Source organism: Lampetra planeri, chromosome 34 (assembly GCF_965212315.1).
Source record: "Lampetra planeri chromosome 34, kcLamPlan1.2.h2, whole genome shotgun sequence".
Classification (NCBI taxonomy): Eukaryota; Metazoa; Chordata; class Hyperoartia; order Petromyzontiformes; family Petromyzontidae; genus Lampetra; species Lampetra planeri.
In genome coordinates, this window is record NC_136140.1 from 3055033 (window position 1) to 3074727 (window position 19695).

General features: G+C 47.3%; 1 protein-coding gene across 1 annotated transcript in view; it reads left to right on the plus strand.

Annotated features, from left to right (window-relative positions):
* Positions 1 to 19695, plus strand: part of LOC144730029 (A disintegrin and metalloproteinase with thrombospondin motifs 9-like) — a 171419-nt gene that overhangs the window by 10997 nt on the left and 140727 nt on the right. Inside the window, exon 3 of the mRNA XM_078610498.1 lies at positions 11047 to 11194. Coding sequence (XP_078466624.1) covers positions 11047 to 11194 — 148 coding nt within the window. The remainder of the gene's footprint in view (positions 1 to 11046; positions 11195 to 19695) is intronic.

Genomic DNA, 19695 nt, shown 5'->3' on the forward strand with positions numbered 1-19695 from the left:
TTTGGAATAAGATTCAAGGATCAGAGTGGTACCAGTTAAACGCCGAGTAAGTGTCCCCGCTCTTGCGTTTACAATACGACGGGAATGCGTGCCTTACCGGAGCCAAAATCCTGACGTTTAAGCCATAACCCTCACGTAATATGAAACACATTGGCGGAGGCAAGTGTGTTGCAATGTCTGGCACAGTCACACGTCAGCCAACGGAATCCAGAAGTGGCTCGTGGGGGGTGTCAGCACTCGTAAGTGTCTGACAACTCCCGAGCAATCTAATGGCTTTTGAATCGAACGGAATTCACTGCTTCGGCGAAGTCTTGTGTCCAGGGCTCTGCACGTGGCCCCTGCGTGACATTGTCAGGAGTCGCGAAAGTTGCCCACGCCAAAGGCGGTTTAAATTTTGTTTTATTTCAGCTGATTTTCTTTCTCTCCTTTTTGTTTTTTTGCAAACAGCTCTTTTTACAAATGCGTATATACATCATTGGCACGAAACGTGGCAGATACGGATAATTTACCCGCAAATGGAAAATGAACAACATATCCGGCGTGCGACTTTGGTCACCTGGAACAGAGCGTGGAACGCCTAACGACTCAATGGCCGGTTCACGAATACGAAGGAGGAGACATCATCACGGCGACACATCCACTCCGCTGCCCCGGACACAATTCAGAATCAGAATCGGAATATTATCTTCATGCTGGAGGAATCCGATGAGCTATGAAGCTTTTTTTCACAGATGTCCAGTAGGATGTCCAATTATCTCCAATGTTAAATTTCATGCATTTGCTCTACATCAACATAGGAAATGTATGGAGAATAAATCTTGACCTAAAGCTTTCGTGACTGCAGGAATTCATATTCTTTGGGTCTTTCGGTAAAGCCAAGTCGATTTATTAAAAAAGAATGAAAATAATAACAATATCACAACGTTTCGATTGCAACACAAGCAATCGTCGTCAGGTGAACAAAGAGACGATTGCTTGTGTTGCGATCGAAACGTCGTGATATTGTTATTATTTTCATTTTTTTTTCAAATCTACGTGGCTTTACCGAAAGACTCACACAATATAAATGGAGAATATTTGTGCATCTAGGCATGAAATACCTAGAACTTTATAAGAGAATACGGCTAACTCTACGTAGTGGAATTAAAACAATTTCGTCTGTATCGCTTCAGCCGACCCTGTGTTTGACACTGAACGGTTGCTGCAAGGCGTGCGGAGGGCTGTGTTGGCGGATGCGTTTAATTAGCAGCGATTAGAATGTACCAATTAGTTCATAGCGATGCCAATTATGACTGTGAACACAATAAGTTGAACACTTAATTGTATCCTTGGCTATTTATCATACCAAAGGAGGGAGATGCAATCACATTTCCACAAACAGAATGGCTTGCAACAATAGTCGCATCGCTTCAATTTCATACGTGCGTTTTGCTATGCATCGTGGATTCCTATTAATTTGTTGGCCTCACGCTGCCATCCAAGCAGTCATTTTCCACTTCGACAAACGTACTTTGCCTATGAGGCAGACTTTGCTTTTGCTCACAGACTGACATATGAACACGTGTAGCGTACAAGCGTGAAGCTGAATCATCGTGTGTACGGTTAGCAAACACCTGTTAACCTCAATTCCCATTCCGAGACGTCTACAAGTTGCAGGGTGGGTGTCTCGTTCACCGATGAATCTCGGAACGCGCGAGCGCCACAGCGTTCATTTTATTTAGAGAGGCGTAGCGCCACCGTGGCTTGCAAAGACATTGTACTCCCCGCAAATAACTGCAGCGACACAGCCTCCGCACTCTACGATAGCTGGCACCAAGCTGTGCCACACGCACGCCCTCCCGCATGGCCTTGTGGGAGTTACGTCTTCTGACCTGAAGACGTTCCGACTCTGTTCCGATGCCCTACGTCGTCGGAACGGAATTGGAATAAAAACTGATGAGCCACACGTCCATCGTCGGAATGGGAAAGGGGTAATGGCAGCTTGGCACGCAAGTAGGGTGGTGGTGTGTCCAGCATCGCACACGACCAAAGTTGTGCCCTCCGCGTTGGTGCGTAACAGACTACAGCATGAATTCAACTGCCTGCACTTGGTTTGAGCAGGCTACAGACTCCGCTTGGGGTTTTCCATACGAAGGCAATAAGCAAAAGTTAACCAGTGTTCAGCACTCAGCAGTGTTCAGCACCCAGAAGGCCAGTTTACCTGGGTAGCTGAATGCACTGCACACTCCCATCTGGTGAAGAAAGAATTACCTGTCTTTGCAGTCATATCATTCACCTGCACGTTTCACCTCACTCTGAAAAGCAAGAGTTTGTAGTTTCCGCAAGGCACAGACACTTGATTTTTTGTATCTACTGTTAGAGAACCCGTTCTCTATATACATGACAGCGCAGTGTGAAAACCATTATACCACCGATTCAGATAAACACACGGATTGATATGCACGCTTGCAAAGACACACACAGACAAAGATCCCCCATATGGCCGACATCGACTCTAGGGGCAGGCGCTGTTAGCGATTACCTATCACGGCCGGCGCAGTGAACGAAAGGCCACCTTTGTCTCCCCAATGATTTATGTTTGCAGACAAAGCAACAGGCAGTGGTCGACTAAGCACTGGTTCAGACGCCGCTCGCCGCTGATGTTGGCCGTTTCCAGCTCCACCGATCCCTGCCACGGGCACGAGTCTGGCAGGGTGGAGTTGAGCGGACACACAAATCCCGCCCCCCACAACCGCGGGGCACAGGGCCCAATCGTCCGGGGCCAGCCTCTCGCGTTTCCAGTCCACTGCCTTCGCTTGTTGGGCACGGTACCTTGGAGAGAGGTCCTGCCCCCCCACCCCCCATATATATTCGCGGGGTTTAAACTACGCCAACGAGCGATTTATTGGATATTCCACACCAACCTATCCCCGTCCAGGCTTCTCACGTTATCGAGATTCAAAACTAATTTCGTTCGAACTTATTTTTGTGTTTAGTTTTTGTTGCCCCCCTCCCCCCTGCCCCCTGCACCTCCGATTAGCACGGTTGGCTGCGTACGGTGCGAAAGAAGTTCTACGTACATACACGTTGAACTTCTTTCGCACCTTACGTAGCTAATACATTCACACGTACATGCTTACCCGCAAAACTGCGGACGGCACTCGGACACCGCGCGCCCGATACGCTCACGTTCACCGCAAAGCGGAAGGTCAAAGAGAGTTCTACCTGCGAGTGTGGAGCGGAAGGAACAACGGAGCACATGGACAACGGCTGAGTGGCCACCCAGCCCATTGAACGGTGGCACTAAGGCAACGACCCTCTCCTCCCCGACAGCTTGGCGCAGTCATTCCCTCTTGCCCTCATCCCCTTTGGTTACATTTGTCGGTGTTTTTTCTTTCATTTTGCTCCTTTTTTCCATTTCTTCTCTTCTCTCCGGTTTCTTTTTGTCCCCTCCATACATTATTTCCTTGACTCTACTTCCCTGCTCGTGGTGTGCCAGAGGCAACACAAATATTTATTTGTTTATTGTGAAACGTGGCCTAAACATTTGTGCCTGATTCTCTTTGAGCAAAATTTCAGCGCTACGTCTTTTGGCCCGAAGAGATATCGCATGCCTCTTTAAATGGAAGTAGGTAAGGCAGTATCTTGGTTGGCACACTTATTGCTTGAGTGTATGGTTTGCAGAGTTGAAAGTCAATCCACACGCAAGCGATTTGAGGTTGGCAGAGCAACCCCATAGCTTGCGTGCCTTTAAAAGCGTGGCTTTCAAACGTACGGGTTTTAAATTTGATTATTTTCACCTGACTATTAAATGCACTAATGAACGCTGAAGTGCATGTTGCATTCATGAGTACTTTTTTTAAATTAGCATTCACTTTCATTATGTTTGTACGTGCTAACCACAACAAATGCGAAACGCCACGTAGGCCAGGCCGTTAATTCTAAATTGAGTTTATATTTTTTTTCGGACGTCTCACTTTGCAGCTATTTATTAATACGGCTCGGTGTAAAGTAGAGAGAGGCATGCCGGTGTAGTATTTTATCCTACGATGCATTAAAACCAAAAGCAGAGGTCAGCAGGAGTTGGACGTGAAGTAACAAAACGCTCGTGTGGCAGCGCTTGCCACAAGTGACTTGCCTGCCACACACAAACGAACCACGACATCTCGATGATAACGTCAAGGAGCATCAGCCATCACACAAACTCCGGTCATCCTTGCAGCGGCGTTTGGCTAGCCATCGAACAAAGACTGTCACCCCATGGCGTGCTTTCAGATGTGCGTCTGCGTCCGTCTGGAACGCTCTTCCCTACGATATTAGGAAGCCACTGGAGCTATGCACTTTTAAATCATCTTCTAGGTTGGCAACTCATTTTTTATTAGTTTGTTGTCCTTGCCCCAGCACCTCTGATGAGCACGATTGGCTACACACGGTGCGAAACAAGTTCAACATACATACATACACACGTGCATACAAAACGTTGCGCAAAATCAATGTGAACCGCTCATGTTTTAAATTAACGCAGCATCCGAACGGGGTCCCACACACGTTGCACAACTCTGAACGGCGTGTCTCTGCGCACGGGTTGACTCGCCGCCGTCTGCTCCGCCGCTTTTGAGAGCTGTCTGCTTACTGTTAACGTTGTTTGTCCTCCTCGCGGGGTGGGGGGTCAAAAGAAAGGTCAAAAGTTCAAGGGCAAGGGCACAATCCTGCTGAAGTCACCGTACGACTGGGCGGCAGTTAATCGTTTATGCGTAAAACTGTGCAGAAGGGCCGTGCTGGCCGTTTGGCAGAGTTTTTTTTGTTAGCGACCTATTAATGGCTGCGTAGTGCATGGAGCGGTGATGTGGCTAGGATGGTGTCTTAACGGCCTGGTTTTGTCATTGGTGATGTTGACACATTGCAACCAGGAGCTGATCTTATGGCTCACCCAACTCGGCAAATGCTCATGACAGCTGCTGATAGCACACGCCGCTGACATCACCTGTGGGTGAGAATCTAAGCCAGATCGCTGGGTTTGTTGCGCAGCCCACATCACAGCTTCCCAGACGTGCAAACATACTTTTAGTTTTGTTTCTCCTGCGGACAAAGTCACGCCAGGAATTGAACCGATGCACAGTAGCCACGGGCCTTGCATATTTTTTCAAGGGCCAGAGCATAATCTGGAAAAATGTATCACGCAGCCGGGCAGCAGTTAATATTGTGCGTAAGTCTGTACGAAAAGACCTTCCGTTTAGCCGTACAGGCCGTTTGGCCAAGTGTTGTTCACGAACACCTCGTCAAACGCAGGCTCTTAAGGAATTCCTGAACCTCTTCTTGCGATTGCAATTCTATGTATTCCTTTCTGGTTTGTTCACATCACGCATGGTGCGGAACGCATAGTTTATAACTGGGATATATATATAAGAAATTTACATATATATGTGCCGTGTAATTTATGCCTCTTATGCAATGGAATGAACCAAGATAAACACATGAAGCTTCAAGTTACATTGGCCACAATTGGACATTTTCTTGCCAGTTTTCAGGTGGCTGTTGCTCAAAAAAATAAAAATCTAAAATGTTATGCAGAAAGTCACACACGTTGCCCAGTGTGTTGGTTGCATGCTTGTTAGTTCGATTTTTTGGAGGCAGGGTTGGTGGATCGCACATTGATGGAGCCATCAAGCATGTGGAACATGAGCCTAACAGCTGAAAGCTGCTTCTAAGAAAAAGCACAGAAGGTCGGTTTCAGACTTATCTGAGGAGCTGAAGCACAATTTTCTCACAAATATGGACTTTCTCCTGGCACGTAGGTTTCCTCCCGTACATGGAGAGAAATATGAACGAATGGATTTGACCAAGAGTTGCGGACAAGGCTCTAATTGTGGTGTGCTGAGGGTTCAATGTAACTTCGAGGTGCAGTGGCGGCGTGGTGTGCAGCTCTCTGAACCTGGCGAGTTCAAATACGAGCCGTGGATAGCATCACAGCTCGTTTTCGAAGAGGCATATTTAAAATGCTAAAGGCCTATGACCACATTGTCCTCAGCGCGTCCAAAACACCTCGAATCTCAGAAGCTAAGCAAGGGTTGAGCCGGTCGTATCTCCTGACTCCCTCTCCCTTCACCAACGCGGACTGAGTGGCACGGTGAGCGATAAGAAGCGCGGATGCCTTCATCCAGCAGTGGAGTGTGCATTCTCTACCGCAGGATATGACACGGATTTGTTTTGTGTCCTTGAGTTCGTGAGGGCAAGCGGTGGGCAGCCTGTGTCTTGCATTCACGTGGCGTCGGGGCCTTTGAAATATTGAGTTTTATACATATATTTGTTTCACCGAATTCGATAAAAATTGCTTTTATTGTTGTTTTTGTTGCTGACCCCTGCATGAGAGGATGTCTCTCTGGGTGGTTGGCTGTCCAGGTAGGTGGCTGTGGTGGCCAGTAGATCCGCTCGCTCCACCTGCCCGCCCGCCCGCCCACCCTGGTCACCTTTTCAGATGTGAATTCCCCCGAACATCTAAAGGGAGTAGGATCGCCTCGTGTCCGAGATGCAGGCCTCTTTTCTGTTGGGACGCCCGGCTCCCATTGCTCTCTTTTTGCGTTCGTCTTTTGTAAAAGAAAACAAATAACGCGCTCTCTCTTTGTCACGTGGGGATTGTCATTTTTTTTTCCTGTTGAAGATAAGCTAATATGAGTGAAGCAGAAACGGCTTGGCCAGTCACACTTGCAGCTTTGATGCCTGCTGTAGATAAGTTACAGCAGAGTTCAAAACAGCCGATATATACCTCCACGCATGTACAAAGACAAAGATCCCCCCATAGGCATACAGATCCTTGGGGGCAAGTGCTGTTGGCGAGCGCCTATTAAGGCCAGCACGGCACACAAGGGTTTGGTGGTGTGGCTGGAACAACACCGGGCCACCGATATCTGCCCATGGATGATGTTTATACTCATTTAAAGCTGAGTCGACCTAGGCGAGGCCCAGGATGTTTGCGACTGATCTTTCATAGCGCGGTGCGCTAAGCGCTACGCCACAGATGCTCGCGATATAGCATCATGTAAGATCGCCATGTATACAGTGTAGACACACAACAAACACGCACAGAACCATCACATGCTTAAAACGGTGATGGTAGCGGTGTTCAAGCGTGTATTTACTTCATAATAGAGGTTGTTTGGGTTAGATTGCGGAAATATTTAAATGTGTCGTTAAAACCCGCCATGTTCTGTTTACGTGACAACCTTTACGAGTTGGCTGTGTCGGGTGGTGGCGGTTTTAACAACACATTTATATGTTTATGCGATCTAACCCAAAAAAAGCTCTATTATGGATGATATTGGTCGCCAAAGCCTACGTGTGTATTTATTTATTCACTTTTTAATTGTCAAGTTTACTTCATATATCAATATTTTTAAAGTACTTTTAAATTATACGTCATGACAGAAAGTGTTATGGACAATATGTGGGTGCATTTTTCGACCGTAAAGCATTATATATTCACTCTCAGAGTAGACGCCACCACACAATGCCATGTCATTCTAACCTGTTTTTCTGCCAATCCGTGAGGTACCGGGTGTTTGACCCTGGCTGGTGATTTATATCTAACCTGGGTTTTTTTGTGATACACACTCGTGAAAAATCCAGGCATGATGATGCCAGGAGAATTTTCCGTGTGATATGAGGCGTTAGAAAATGCATCGTGTGTTATCAACCATCATGCAATGGACACAAATATAGTTTAGATTTCAAAAGTTGTTCAGCCATGACATTGTGATGCCATTTTTGTAACAGCTTCTTGAGATGTGGTTACATGCAGAGGCGTATTATTAATTGAATGTTGTAACGCTATCGGAAATAGTACGTGCAAATTAATAAGCGCATTTACTCTCTTTAACATTTGTCAATTCCCCTACACTGAAACTGTAATATCAGGAGACAAAATATCCAGGCAAATCTTTCGTAGAGCAGTGCCACGCTTCGTTTTAGAGGTCGGCCCACGGAAGCACTGAAGATATCACAGAGCTCCCTCCGAGTTCCCTTCACGTGACCTCTGGTCGACACAAGTAGAGGGGAGCGCTTTCGCACCCGCTGTGCATGTGAGAGCAATGTTCATCTAATCTTGATTTGGAGCTTTCGTGACTGCAGGAACCCATACTCTTTGGTTCTTTCGGTAAAGTCACGTAGGTAAAAAAATAATAATATATCACGACGTTTCGATCGCAACACAAGCGATCGTCCTCAGGCTCGCTGGTTCAGCAGTTCCACTGCTGGATTATTTTTTCCGCTTGAGGACCACCGCTTGTCTTGCGATCGAAACGTCGTGATTTATTATTTTTTGTTTTGTTTTATTTTATTATTATTTTACCTATGTGACTTTCCCGAAAGAACCAAAGCGTAATGTTCATCTAAGTTAACATCTCACCATGGTGGCGAGATGTTAACTACTTCGCCTGGTATACAGGAGGTCATGTGTTCAATCCCAACCCTCACGCATGCATATTTTGAGTATGCATGTCCTCCCTGTGGTCACGTGGATTTTTTCTCAGGGTCCTCTGGTTTGTCCCTCCACATTTAGAATCAACATCCGTTTGGAGTTTTTGGCTGCTATACATTTCCACGTGATAAGCCACTTCGTTGAGCTATAATGTGAGGCCAGGCCGCTTCTTAAAAAGAGCTACGCAGTTCAGTGGGTCTTACCTGGTGAAAATAAAAAAACTGTTTTTAGATTTAGATATTAAATTCTAAAAGCTTCACATTTAGTAAAATTAAGTGCGAAACCAATTGTAGTGTAATTGTTCTCTCGTGCACTCATTGGTGACTGGGCTGTGACCGTCAACTCACGACACTTGAGGACCCGGTTCAAAGCCAGGATATCAGGATAGCAGCAATAACCAGCTCAGCGCTCTGAAGATTATTTGACTGCTTTTATAACATCTCCCACATGTCGTATGCCACTTGGATGCGCTGTCATGTGTGGCCAGGTTGGTTGCCTCTGCAAAAGAGCAAATCGCTCAATGGGCTTTTAACTGGGAACTGGTAAATCAAATTTCGGAGCCTCCTGGCCACCTCTATCAAGCACACGTGGTCTTAAAGAAAGCGCAGCTCAGCACGTTGTGTTCACAGGGGAGCAACAGCTGAAAATAGTATTTTGAGAAATGCTTTCTCAGGCGGTTGAAATAAATCATTGTGGTTCTGGAAATTAATTAACATCGTATTATTGTGATGTTTCTTTGATTTAGTGTCAAAAAAACGAACACTGGAATGATTATTATTGCCTGCTTAAACAAATGCTGCTGGAAAACTTTGGCCCAAACGATCCATTGGATGATAGACCCAAATATGATTTGACTTTTTTTGGGCTGTAGAAATAGACCGTTATAAAATGTACGTATTATATTTTCCCATAAAATACAGCAGCGTTGTATTTCAGTTTATTGAGGCTTCTGAAATACGTATCCAGTGCCCCCTGAAAAAAAAAACCCAACGACATCCAAAATAAGCAGCAGCACTCACTGCAAGTTTATTCGTTTATTGTTCGGTATGAAAAAAAACACACACACACACACGTGGGCATGCATCGCCATTCCACTGTCATCATCTGGAAGCCAGCATTAGCCAATGCTCACATACGCAAAGCCAGCTAACTCTCTGGACATTGCTATAGCACAAAGCACATCTTATGTTTCAGCATGAATTACGGGTGATACGTGGGATTATGTGATTATTGGCGGGTCACCCCGATGCAGTGGTAGCATGCCGGGGGTTACAGTCCCGATCGTCTGGGTTCAATCCCTGCTCGAGGAGGTCCATGCTTTGGGATTGTGTGTTTTTGTTTTCTTTTCTCGACACTCTTGCCTCTGGGTCCTCATTCAGAAACTCGGTTTGTCTGTTCGTGGATCATAGTCAGTCGGTCACAGCACTCACTTATTTTTTGTGTTGGACAAGATTGAGTACGTTTAACACGGAGTAGGCTTTTGCGACCGATATCATCCATAACACATGTTCTTTTTGGGTTAGATGCAATAAATATAAATGCGTCGTTAAACCCGTCTCCACCCAACAATGTCAATTAGTGAGGTTTGTCACGTAAACAGAACGTGCCAATTCGTTATCAGTGCAGCACACCGGTGTGTTGGAGAGCAAGTCCACAACATTTACAATCTGATCAGGTGGACATCCAGATCTGGCTGTCCGCCTGATAATGCTCGTTGTAATTACTGCCAAAACGTCGTACTCAGATTGTAAATGTTGTTGATTTTCTCTCCAACACACCGGTGTCCTGTACTAGTGACGAAGTGTCATGTTCTGTTTACGTCACAAAACCTTGCTAGTTGGCTGTGTCGGGTGGTGGCTGGTTTAACGACACATTTATATATTTACGCTGGAAGGTTGAATAAAGAAGGGCTCATTCCGACTGGAGGAATCAGGGACCCGTGATATTAATTACGAGATATGTATGCGCGCATGTGACCTTTGGCTAACGTGCTAATCTCATGGGATTTTACATTTTCTTTTTGAGTTGAGATTTCAGAATTGTTTTGTAACATTGAGAAAAATCCATAACACTTGCTGGGGACAAGTGGAGCCTGTGAGAAGAGAACCACCCCATGTTGGCTTGAGTAGGACAGCCCCTTGACATGACCCTACACAGGAACAATTGCCAGCATTGGAATGGCCCACCACGTAATAAGAATTCGCCAGAGGAATTTGGAATTTCCCCCATTTGGACACTAGCCACCTTGACGTCGACTTTATTGGCACCTTCTATTATCATGATTGGCTATGTACGGTTTGAAAAAAGTTCAACATACGTACATACATATGTACATACATCCGATAGCAGTGGCTCACGCACTGGCACGTACACACACAGACAACAATCACCCCGTAAAGACTTTAACAGACTGTTTGGGCAAGTGCTGCTAGCGAGCACCTATGAAGGCCGGCACGGCGCACGAGATGATGGGTGGCCAGCACCGCTCGCTCAACTCACTCACACACACACACACAAGCGCGCGCACTCATGCAAACAAGTGAGCGGTGTTGCATTGACCGCCCGGCCCCTCCCTGCATCGCCCCGCATGGCAGGTGGGCACCTTCCGCACGCGCGAGGGCGAGTACTTCATGGAGCCCGCGCCGGACGGGGAGGGCGTCCACCGACGGCCGCACTTCATCTACCTGCGGGACGCGGGGCGCACCGCCACGCCGCGCGTCAACGCCTCCTGCGGCACCGCCGGTGAGAGGGTGGCCACCGAATGCCACGGCATGCACAAAGACAAAGATCACCCGTATAGCCTGTGGCAGGCTGTTGGGGAAAGTGTGGTTAGTGTGCGCCTATGAAGGTCCACACGGCGCACGAGGGGTTTGGTGGCCGGCACCACGCCCGGCCGCCTTTGTCTCCCAGCGGCGATGTTTACACATCGCACAAGGTACTCATTTGAGGCTGAGTCGACCTAGGGAAGGCCCAGGATCGGTTCAAATAATCGCTACTGATGTCGGGTCGCTGGGTTCGTAGCGCAGTGCGCTCACCACGGCACTACCGTTCTCCGGCATGCACGCACGCACGCACACGTGTGAGAAGCGTGTTCGTTCATTTTGATCCGTTACCCTCTGTCACAGTGAAAACGTGCCCAGGACCACACTTAGAAATACAACTCAAAACGCAATAACACCAGCACTATAAATCTTGCAAGTTCGTCCGTTATTTTCGCCGCGTGAATAATACACACGGGCATGCATCACCATTCCACTGTCATCATTTCGAAGCCAGAATTAGCCAACGCTCACATCCACATTGCCAGGTTACTCTATGCCCATTTCTACATACAGCACACAGCACATCTTACATTTCATTATGAACTGCATGTGGTGCGCAGTGTTATGTGGTTGTTGGCAGGTCATCATGACTCAGTGGTGGCATGCTGGTGCGACGGTCCCGGCAGTCGAGGTTCAATTCCTGTTTTGGGATTATGGTTTTGTTGCCTGCGATTTTGACACTGTGGGCCTTTGGACCTCCCAGTCACCGTGCAACGTAGAGGCGCAACGTTGGCATGTGGTTGGAACCATTCGCCCAACGTTGGGCAAACGTTGAGCCAACCTTGGGCCAATGTTCTATGTTTTCAGTGCTGTGCTCAGCAACTTGGTCGACCCACGAGTTTGGCCAACCTAACAGTCACAATTAAAAAATTGTCCTAAAATTATACATGGGGTGTAATTGCATTTCTATAGGGTAATTGAAAAATCATGCGCCGTGTTATTCAGCACGATATCTGATGTTTGGCTCTGCGTGCTGGGAGCTTATTCAGTTCATTCTTCCGAAAGCTATGAAGCAAAAATGTGAAAGCCACCCTCGCGAGCCGTTGGTTCAGCACATACACACAACTCAGTGCGCCATCGCTATCGCAGTGTGAATTAAAAAAGTGCTTCATTTGAGTGTATCCAAAATCGTGGTATTTTATGAGCATTTCTCACTCATTAAGGAAGTTGGAAACGTGTCCTTTCGTTCATTTCTCAGTCCGCTTGTCCTGGTGAGGGTCGCGGCAATAGCGTGTTGAGTAGGACGGTCCACACCTCCCTTTCCCAGACCAACTGAGCGACATCGTCCCATCTGCGTGTCCTGGGCCAGCCCCGGGGTCTTCGCCCAGTGGGATGTGCCCGGAAGAGTTCCAGGGGGGGTCTACCGGAAAATTGTCATTATCTTTGAATTACAGTTCTAATTTGTTGACACAGTCGAGCCGATTCATCAACAAGAACCAAGGGAACTCCTGATAGATGTGCGCAATGCAGTGTGGGTAAGAGTGCTCAAAGCCACGTGATGCCCCCCTCTGTGGGTTCTTCTCTGACGTTCTTCACGGAGATCGTGTTAATTTCTCGGCGAGAAATGAACGGTATCTCGTGGAGGGATTGCTGGAACGGCTGTTATGCAGTCATTGACTTGTGTGTGCAATGTCACAAGTGTTTTGAGTTGGTGGGTCGTCAGAAGGGTTAGTAGATCGTATCGCTCCCCACACCACTTGGCCTTAGCTCGTAGGCTGGCTTTCTGACGAAGCCAATACACGTACAGAATCTAAATAATAATAATTGCTACCCTTCGCAATATACTGCTGGATGAAGGTTGGTGAATGGAGGGAGGAGACGGTGACTGGCTCAGATTTTACTCACCACTGATGTCAGCTGTGGCTGAAAATCAAACTGAGGTCAACAGCTTAGAGTGGAAATCACTGTGTCCCACCGTTCCACCCACCGTATTGCATTTGGTATTGACTTATAGCTGCAGGATTTTTTACGCAAGACCGGCCAACGCATTGCCCTAGATCCCGTTAAAAGGTAGGGAGGCAGGTGGCAGTTTAGAGGGTGGGCAGTGCTCTTTGGGTCTAGAATTAAATTAGAAGCATCCGCCTGGTCTCATGTATATACTCTGCCAGCATTGGTCCCAGGCTATGTGATCGTACTCATGCGAGTATGTTATTCAATACCTCTCCCAAGGAAATCGATAGTGGCTCTATGGAGAGATTGGTTGCCACCACAGAGATTTTGAATTTTCACCACGGTGTCTATTTTTCTTTTTTAGTCCATCAGATGAAATATAAAGCCACGCAAAGGTTCACACATTTACAAGAATTTTGGACGGGGAAATAACTGTTATCATCTTAACTTCAAAGAGCATGCAAAGGTTCATGGAAAGGTGTTGGTAGGCCCGCAGGTTTTCACCGAACCTGACAATTATCCCACATACGTGCACCACCACTCGGCAACACATTCAGTACCGCCGGTGCCTGACCTTTGAATTCGACTCGCTTTGATTTCAGCATTTAGTCGCCTTCGCTCAACACGAATGCCAGAATTCCGTCAAAGCGTGAAAGCAAAATGTACAGTGAATCGGCCCCCCGATGTTTTCGCACAGCAGGTTGGTGTGATACATTAAACGGCCCATCACATGCCCGCATTGCCCTTGGATTTCCAATACTGTGCAATCACCCATATGCATATTTGTGTCTGTGTGTATTTGTGAGCAACCTGATAAACCTGATAATATATACAACAGCAAGGAAGAAAAATTATGCATACGTATGAATTATCTGACACTTTCTAACATACTTTTTTACTGTAGTTTGTGTTTCCAAGTTGTGGGAATTCCTTTGGTCACAGTTTTTAATCGGACACGTCTTTAATAGAAACACCACTATACGCTAAAGTTGTATTTAGGATCATGTCTGTGAGCGTTATCGTGGCCCACATTATGCACAGATCTCTCTGTCCGTCTCTCTACCACGTTAACCAATTATAATAAATAATACCTGATAATTATAAGCTTTACAATAATGGGATAGCTTTACCCATAGGCGGAGTTTCACGTCTTTATTGTGGGGGAGGGGGGGTTGCTTTGTCACTCACATTAGGAATCTCAAGTTCATATGATTAATTATTTTTTAATCGTAATTGTAAACTGAAATTTAATTCATAAAGGTGTCCAGTTTGGGCGGGGGCGTTGCCCCCACCCATGTGTCCACCTGCAAACTCCGCCCCCCATGGCTTTACCCTGCAAATGACAGCCAATCAATCAGCAATCAAGGCTGGCTATCAACACGTTCCTTCGGAGTGGGCAGATCGGAACTTGGTTGGACAGCGCGGCGTTCGGGGGGGGGGGCAGTTGGATGAGTGGGCGTGTTTACCTTCCCCCCACCCTCCCCGACATCCTCAACCCCCTTAACTATCGGCCCCTCCCCCTTGCTTAGGCACCTCCCCTTACCCCCCTCCCTCAGGCCCCTCTGCTGACCCCCCTCCCTTAGGCCCCTCCCCTGACCAACCCCCCCACATATCCTTAGGCCCCTCCCCTGACCCCCCTTCCCTTAGGCCCCTCCCCTCTCCGTACCCGGCAGTAGGTCTCCACCAATCAAAGAGCTGTTTGTATTATATATTTATTTATGCACGACAGACAGACAGACAAATAATCCCTGGTGGGCAGTGTGGAACATTGTTCATATCTGTAAAATCCGGTTCATCCACGTGGCTGCTCAGGTGATGTTGTGACACCTCCTGAAGCACCCAGATCTGAGCCTTTGCCGCCCAACACCTCAGTGCTGGATGTACTCTCCAGCGAAACTTCGGACACAATCGTCGAAACGTCGCTCGCTATTCAACATGACCGGTTTCGCTGAAAAACAGGATCACACTTGCACGTTTTGCCCACGAGACGAATGTAATTGTTTAGCTTTGTCGGGTAGTGGGGCTTTGTAGTTGTAATTGAGATTATCCCGCACGCTCTAACCCCAAAAATGAACCAATTTTGAATCAGCGAGTTTCCCCTTTGCGCATTACATGCGTATATTTATTATTTGGAAGAACATCATGTTCATCTTTAATTTTCTCCTTCCTGCATTGTTCAATTTCCGGGATGCCCGCTGGATAATCGCTGAGTGTGTAGCACACACGTTGCATCTGTTAGTTGTCAGTAGATTTGTCCATCGTGCAAGCTAATTTATTCCAACAGTACAAACCTTATCCCAGACATGAACGGTGCATTCCGGTACGGACAAATGCACATGCATATGTGAGGTTTTTTTTACGTAACAAAAAAAAAGCGAGTGAGTCTGTATCTAGTATGTACACCTATCTCTCTAACAATTGGAATTAACATACTTTGCCTTGCCATGTGTCTCAGTGATCAGGTCTATCGGTGTTTGCAGTGAATTTGTTTTCATCAAACTGGTTTGACAGCTAGCGGGCTGGACTTGCAACCCAGAGGTTAGTCGTTCGACCTCCCGGCGTGGCAGTAGAAGCAATGGGCACATTTCTTAAATGTCCCCCCCCCCGCACATCTGTCAACCCAGAAGTACAAATAGCTAACCACAGTTAGTTGATCAGGAGGTCACGTGGTGTGGTGTGGTAAAGTGTGGGGACTCCCACCTCTTCCTAGATGTCTGGCCAGCAATGGAAAAGTAGGCCAAATACCCTCTAGAGGGGCGCTTTGGAGTTATCTCTCTGTGGGGTGGTCCAGATATCTTGTGACACCCATTTAATGTGCTACTACTCAATATTGATTGAAAAGTAAGGTTTATTTCAAACAGAAATGAATATGCAAAGGATAAAACATGTTAAGGGTCAATTTATTGGAGGGGGTCACAATATATCTGTACGACCCCGTACAGCGGAAGTGCTTCTGCCGGCAATGGTTTGAGCAAGCAATTGCAGGGCTTCTCCTTTACCTTTGTGTTTTAGCAAACAAATAAATAGCGAGATGTGCAAGCCAACGCAAACAAGGGCTTGCCACCTCTCGACCAATTACAAACATCGACTGGGCATACAATCAAAACAATAAGAACCCATCGCCTGCCTCCACTTTATTGTTCCGAGCAGTCTTGCGGAGGAGCTCTGCTAAACCCTCACTCACGGCGTGGGAAACACCGGGAGGGCAAGGACGAGAAGCCGTGTAAGTTGGGCTGGGCTGGGCTGCCGTTGGTATAAGTTGGGCTGGCTGGGATTGGTGTTGCTGTAAGTTGGGTTGGCTGGCGTTGGTGGGAGCAAGCGGGTGGAGGGAGGGCTGTGACACTTGCCGCAGTGTAAATACAAAAAAAAACGCAGCGGTAGTGGCTGCGATTGCTATGGCAATGTCTGTGAGCAGTGGTGGGCTGCCTGCCACGTGTTTAAATTGGCCCCAATGTAAATGACGACGAGCAGTGCGGCGGGGGTGCGGGACAACGCCTTGGGTCTCAGACAATCTCTGTGCAGTAGCCTGCAGCTCAGGTTGAGTAGTGCAAGTGAGAATGCCATTTTAACACGTAGGCTTTCGCGACCAATATGATACATTAGAGTTTTTTTTTTGGGTGAGATTGCGGAAATATAAATGCGTCGTTGTAACCGCCATCACCCGACACAGCCGAGGTTTGTCACGTAAACAGAACATGCCGATTCGTTACTAGTCCAGCACACCGGTGTGTGGGTCTACTCTCCAACAAACCTTACACATTTTTGTCGGGTGGTGGCGGGTATAACGACACATTCATACTTATGCGTTCAAACCCAAATCACCTCTATTATGGAGAATGCCATTATTGAAGCTTAAACGCACACTAACCCCACTGCCTCATCCCTCATCTCCGACCAATGGGAAAAAGGTTTTTGACGAAATTTGTGTATTCGACTTAAAGGTACAGGTGCAGCCCTGCAATTTCTAGAAGGGCTCCAATTGCTTTAGAGAGCTCACCGTGAGGGTCATTTTGGCCTTCTCTTGCAAGCTGGCCAGGCGACTTGGGAGAAGTGGAAGCACCCACACTTTACCCCACCACGGGCGACTTTCCAATTGACTAACCGGCGTAACCATTGTACTGCTGGGTGGACAGAGGCCTCGTGGCGTTAACCCAACAGCTGACAGACGATGTCTAATTTACAAAAACTAGTCTCGCCGGGTGAGACTCACCGCTGGCCTTAAAAGATGGGTGGCCTTTTCACCGTCAATTTGCTCACGCAATACCACTCGGCCTGCAAACGAATGTGGGGTTTTCAGACCGTTTCTCTGACGTGGAATACATTTCAGGGGAACATTTAAGTGTCGATAAGCAGGCACCCGTTAAACCGTACGAGTCAGCCCGGTAAAAAATGTTTTTTCACACGATTCAAACACAATGGGGCTCAAGTGCACAATCGGCGTGGCCCGCACATTGAAGTGGCCGATGATTAATTAGTTCCTCCGTTGCAAATCCCCACTCGAGTCTTCGAGGCCACACCTGAGACGCGCCTGTTGGGGGAGACATGAATGAAGGGAGTTCGTCATTTCTGGGGCTGATCTGGGTGGAGCCTCGTTCGGTTTCCTGCCCTCGCAAACCAAGCCACTGTTAGGAGCTTCGCGCAGCAGAGGCTCGTTGAGGTTCCAATGCGGGGAGAAAAGTGGGTGGGAAGGCTGTTCACACTCCGGCCTTCCCTGCCTTGGCTTCGGTTAGCCAACGCGGTGGGTTCTGCCAATGCACGCCAGTCCGCCGGCAGAATTGTATAGCGAGATCCGACCGTGCCCGACCGGTGCTCACTGAGCTGCATTGGCTTCCGGTTGGCCGAACGAAGACGTTTCGACATCGCAGCTCATAATGCACAATAGTTGTGCTGGTTTCGTCAAGGAGCATAAGCCATCATCACGCGAGCTCCGGCCGTCCTCGCAGCGGAGGCTTTTGGCTCGCCATCCGGCAAAGACGGCGGTCACCGCAACGCGCGGCGCTTTCAGGTGCGCCTTTGGCGGCCGTCTGGAACGCTCTTCCTTCCTATATTGGGAAGCCACTGGAGCTGTGGCACTTTAACATGTATCTTGAAAACCCATTTCTTTAGAACTGCTTTGTGTTTTAGTTTGTTGCCCTTCCCTCGCACCCCCGATTAGCACGGTTGGCTGTGTATGGTGTGAAAGAAGTTCAACATACATGCATGCGTCAGCACGTGCACAGCGCTATGTAAATCCACCGCTGGATGAGAACCTCCCCATGCTGTGCGGGTCGTAAGGGGTTGTTTGACCATACTTCATCACGCTGGTGGTCCTTGTGGATTGGTGATGGTAGGGGGCAGTATCAAGATACTGCACAGAGCTAAAGCAAGCACGTAATTAACTCAAGCACTCAAGCTATTCTAAAACCGAATATAAGCCACGCAGGCTCATGATTTAACCACAGCTACAAATACCCTCCTATACTCCCAAAACACAAAACCACATAAATTAAGAAAAATATGTTATGGCGTGATTTGAGTAAACCGTGAATTTCCGTAATAGATTTTGCTTCGCTTCCCTGCTCTTGCGCCATTAATTGGCGTGCCGGGAGAATGAATGAAGCAGCCCCTGGATTATTATTATTATTATTATCCCCCGGTGCTCGTGGGCAATACTAATCCGGATGGCGAAACAACCCTTGGTGACATTAGCTGTGCTCATTTAGAAGCTTGACATTCTGCCTAATCGTAAAATACGCCACCAATTTATGAATCATCATGACCACGCACCGAAACATTTTGCCTGTTGCATCCCCCGACATGCAGAAGAGAAACAGAGTCTCTCCGGCTCTCTCTTGTCTTGTTCAATCATTCACCCTGTTAGGCACGACCTATTGAACCGAACGTACTCTTAAGTACTGCATTGACTCGCATCACAATCGTGTCCTTCACGGCTAAAACAAATCCCCCACCTCAAAAGAATGAGCGCTTGCGTCATCTGCTTGTGGTAAGAAAATGTCATGTTAAAGCAAGTTCTGACTCACAATTCCATTCACTTGGGTTGGGTGCTGTCATCAGGAAGGAAAGCGCCCACCAAGACGCAAGTATTATTCATCAATAAGAGACCTCGCTGCCTATAGTTCTACTGCAACGTGCGTTATATATTTTTCACTGTGGATGCAGGTAATTGTAAAATGTTGACTCTTAGTGATGCATATATCTATGTTTGTTGAACTTATTTAGCATCGTACGAAGCCAACCGTGCTCATTGGAGGTGCGGGGGAAGGACAACATCACTATATATATCACAAAGCAGTTCTAAAGAAATTAGTTTTCAATTTAGATTTTTAAGTGCATAGCTCCAGTTGCTTCCTTATGTCGGAAGGAAGAGCGTTCCAGACGGCCGCAGAAGCACATGTGAAAGTGCGCGATGCAGGTCACCACGTTTTATTTGATGGCAAAGTGAAAATCCGCTGCGAGGATGACCAGATGTCAAGAATAATGGAGTGGCAACCAATGAATCTAAAGTGTCAGAGAGAACGTCCAATGAAGATA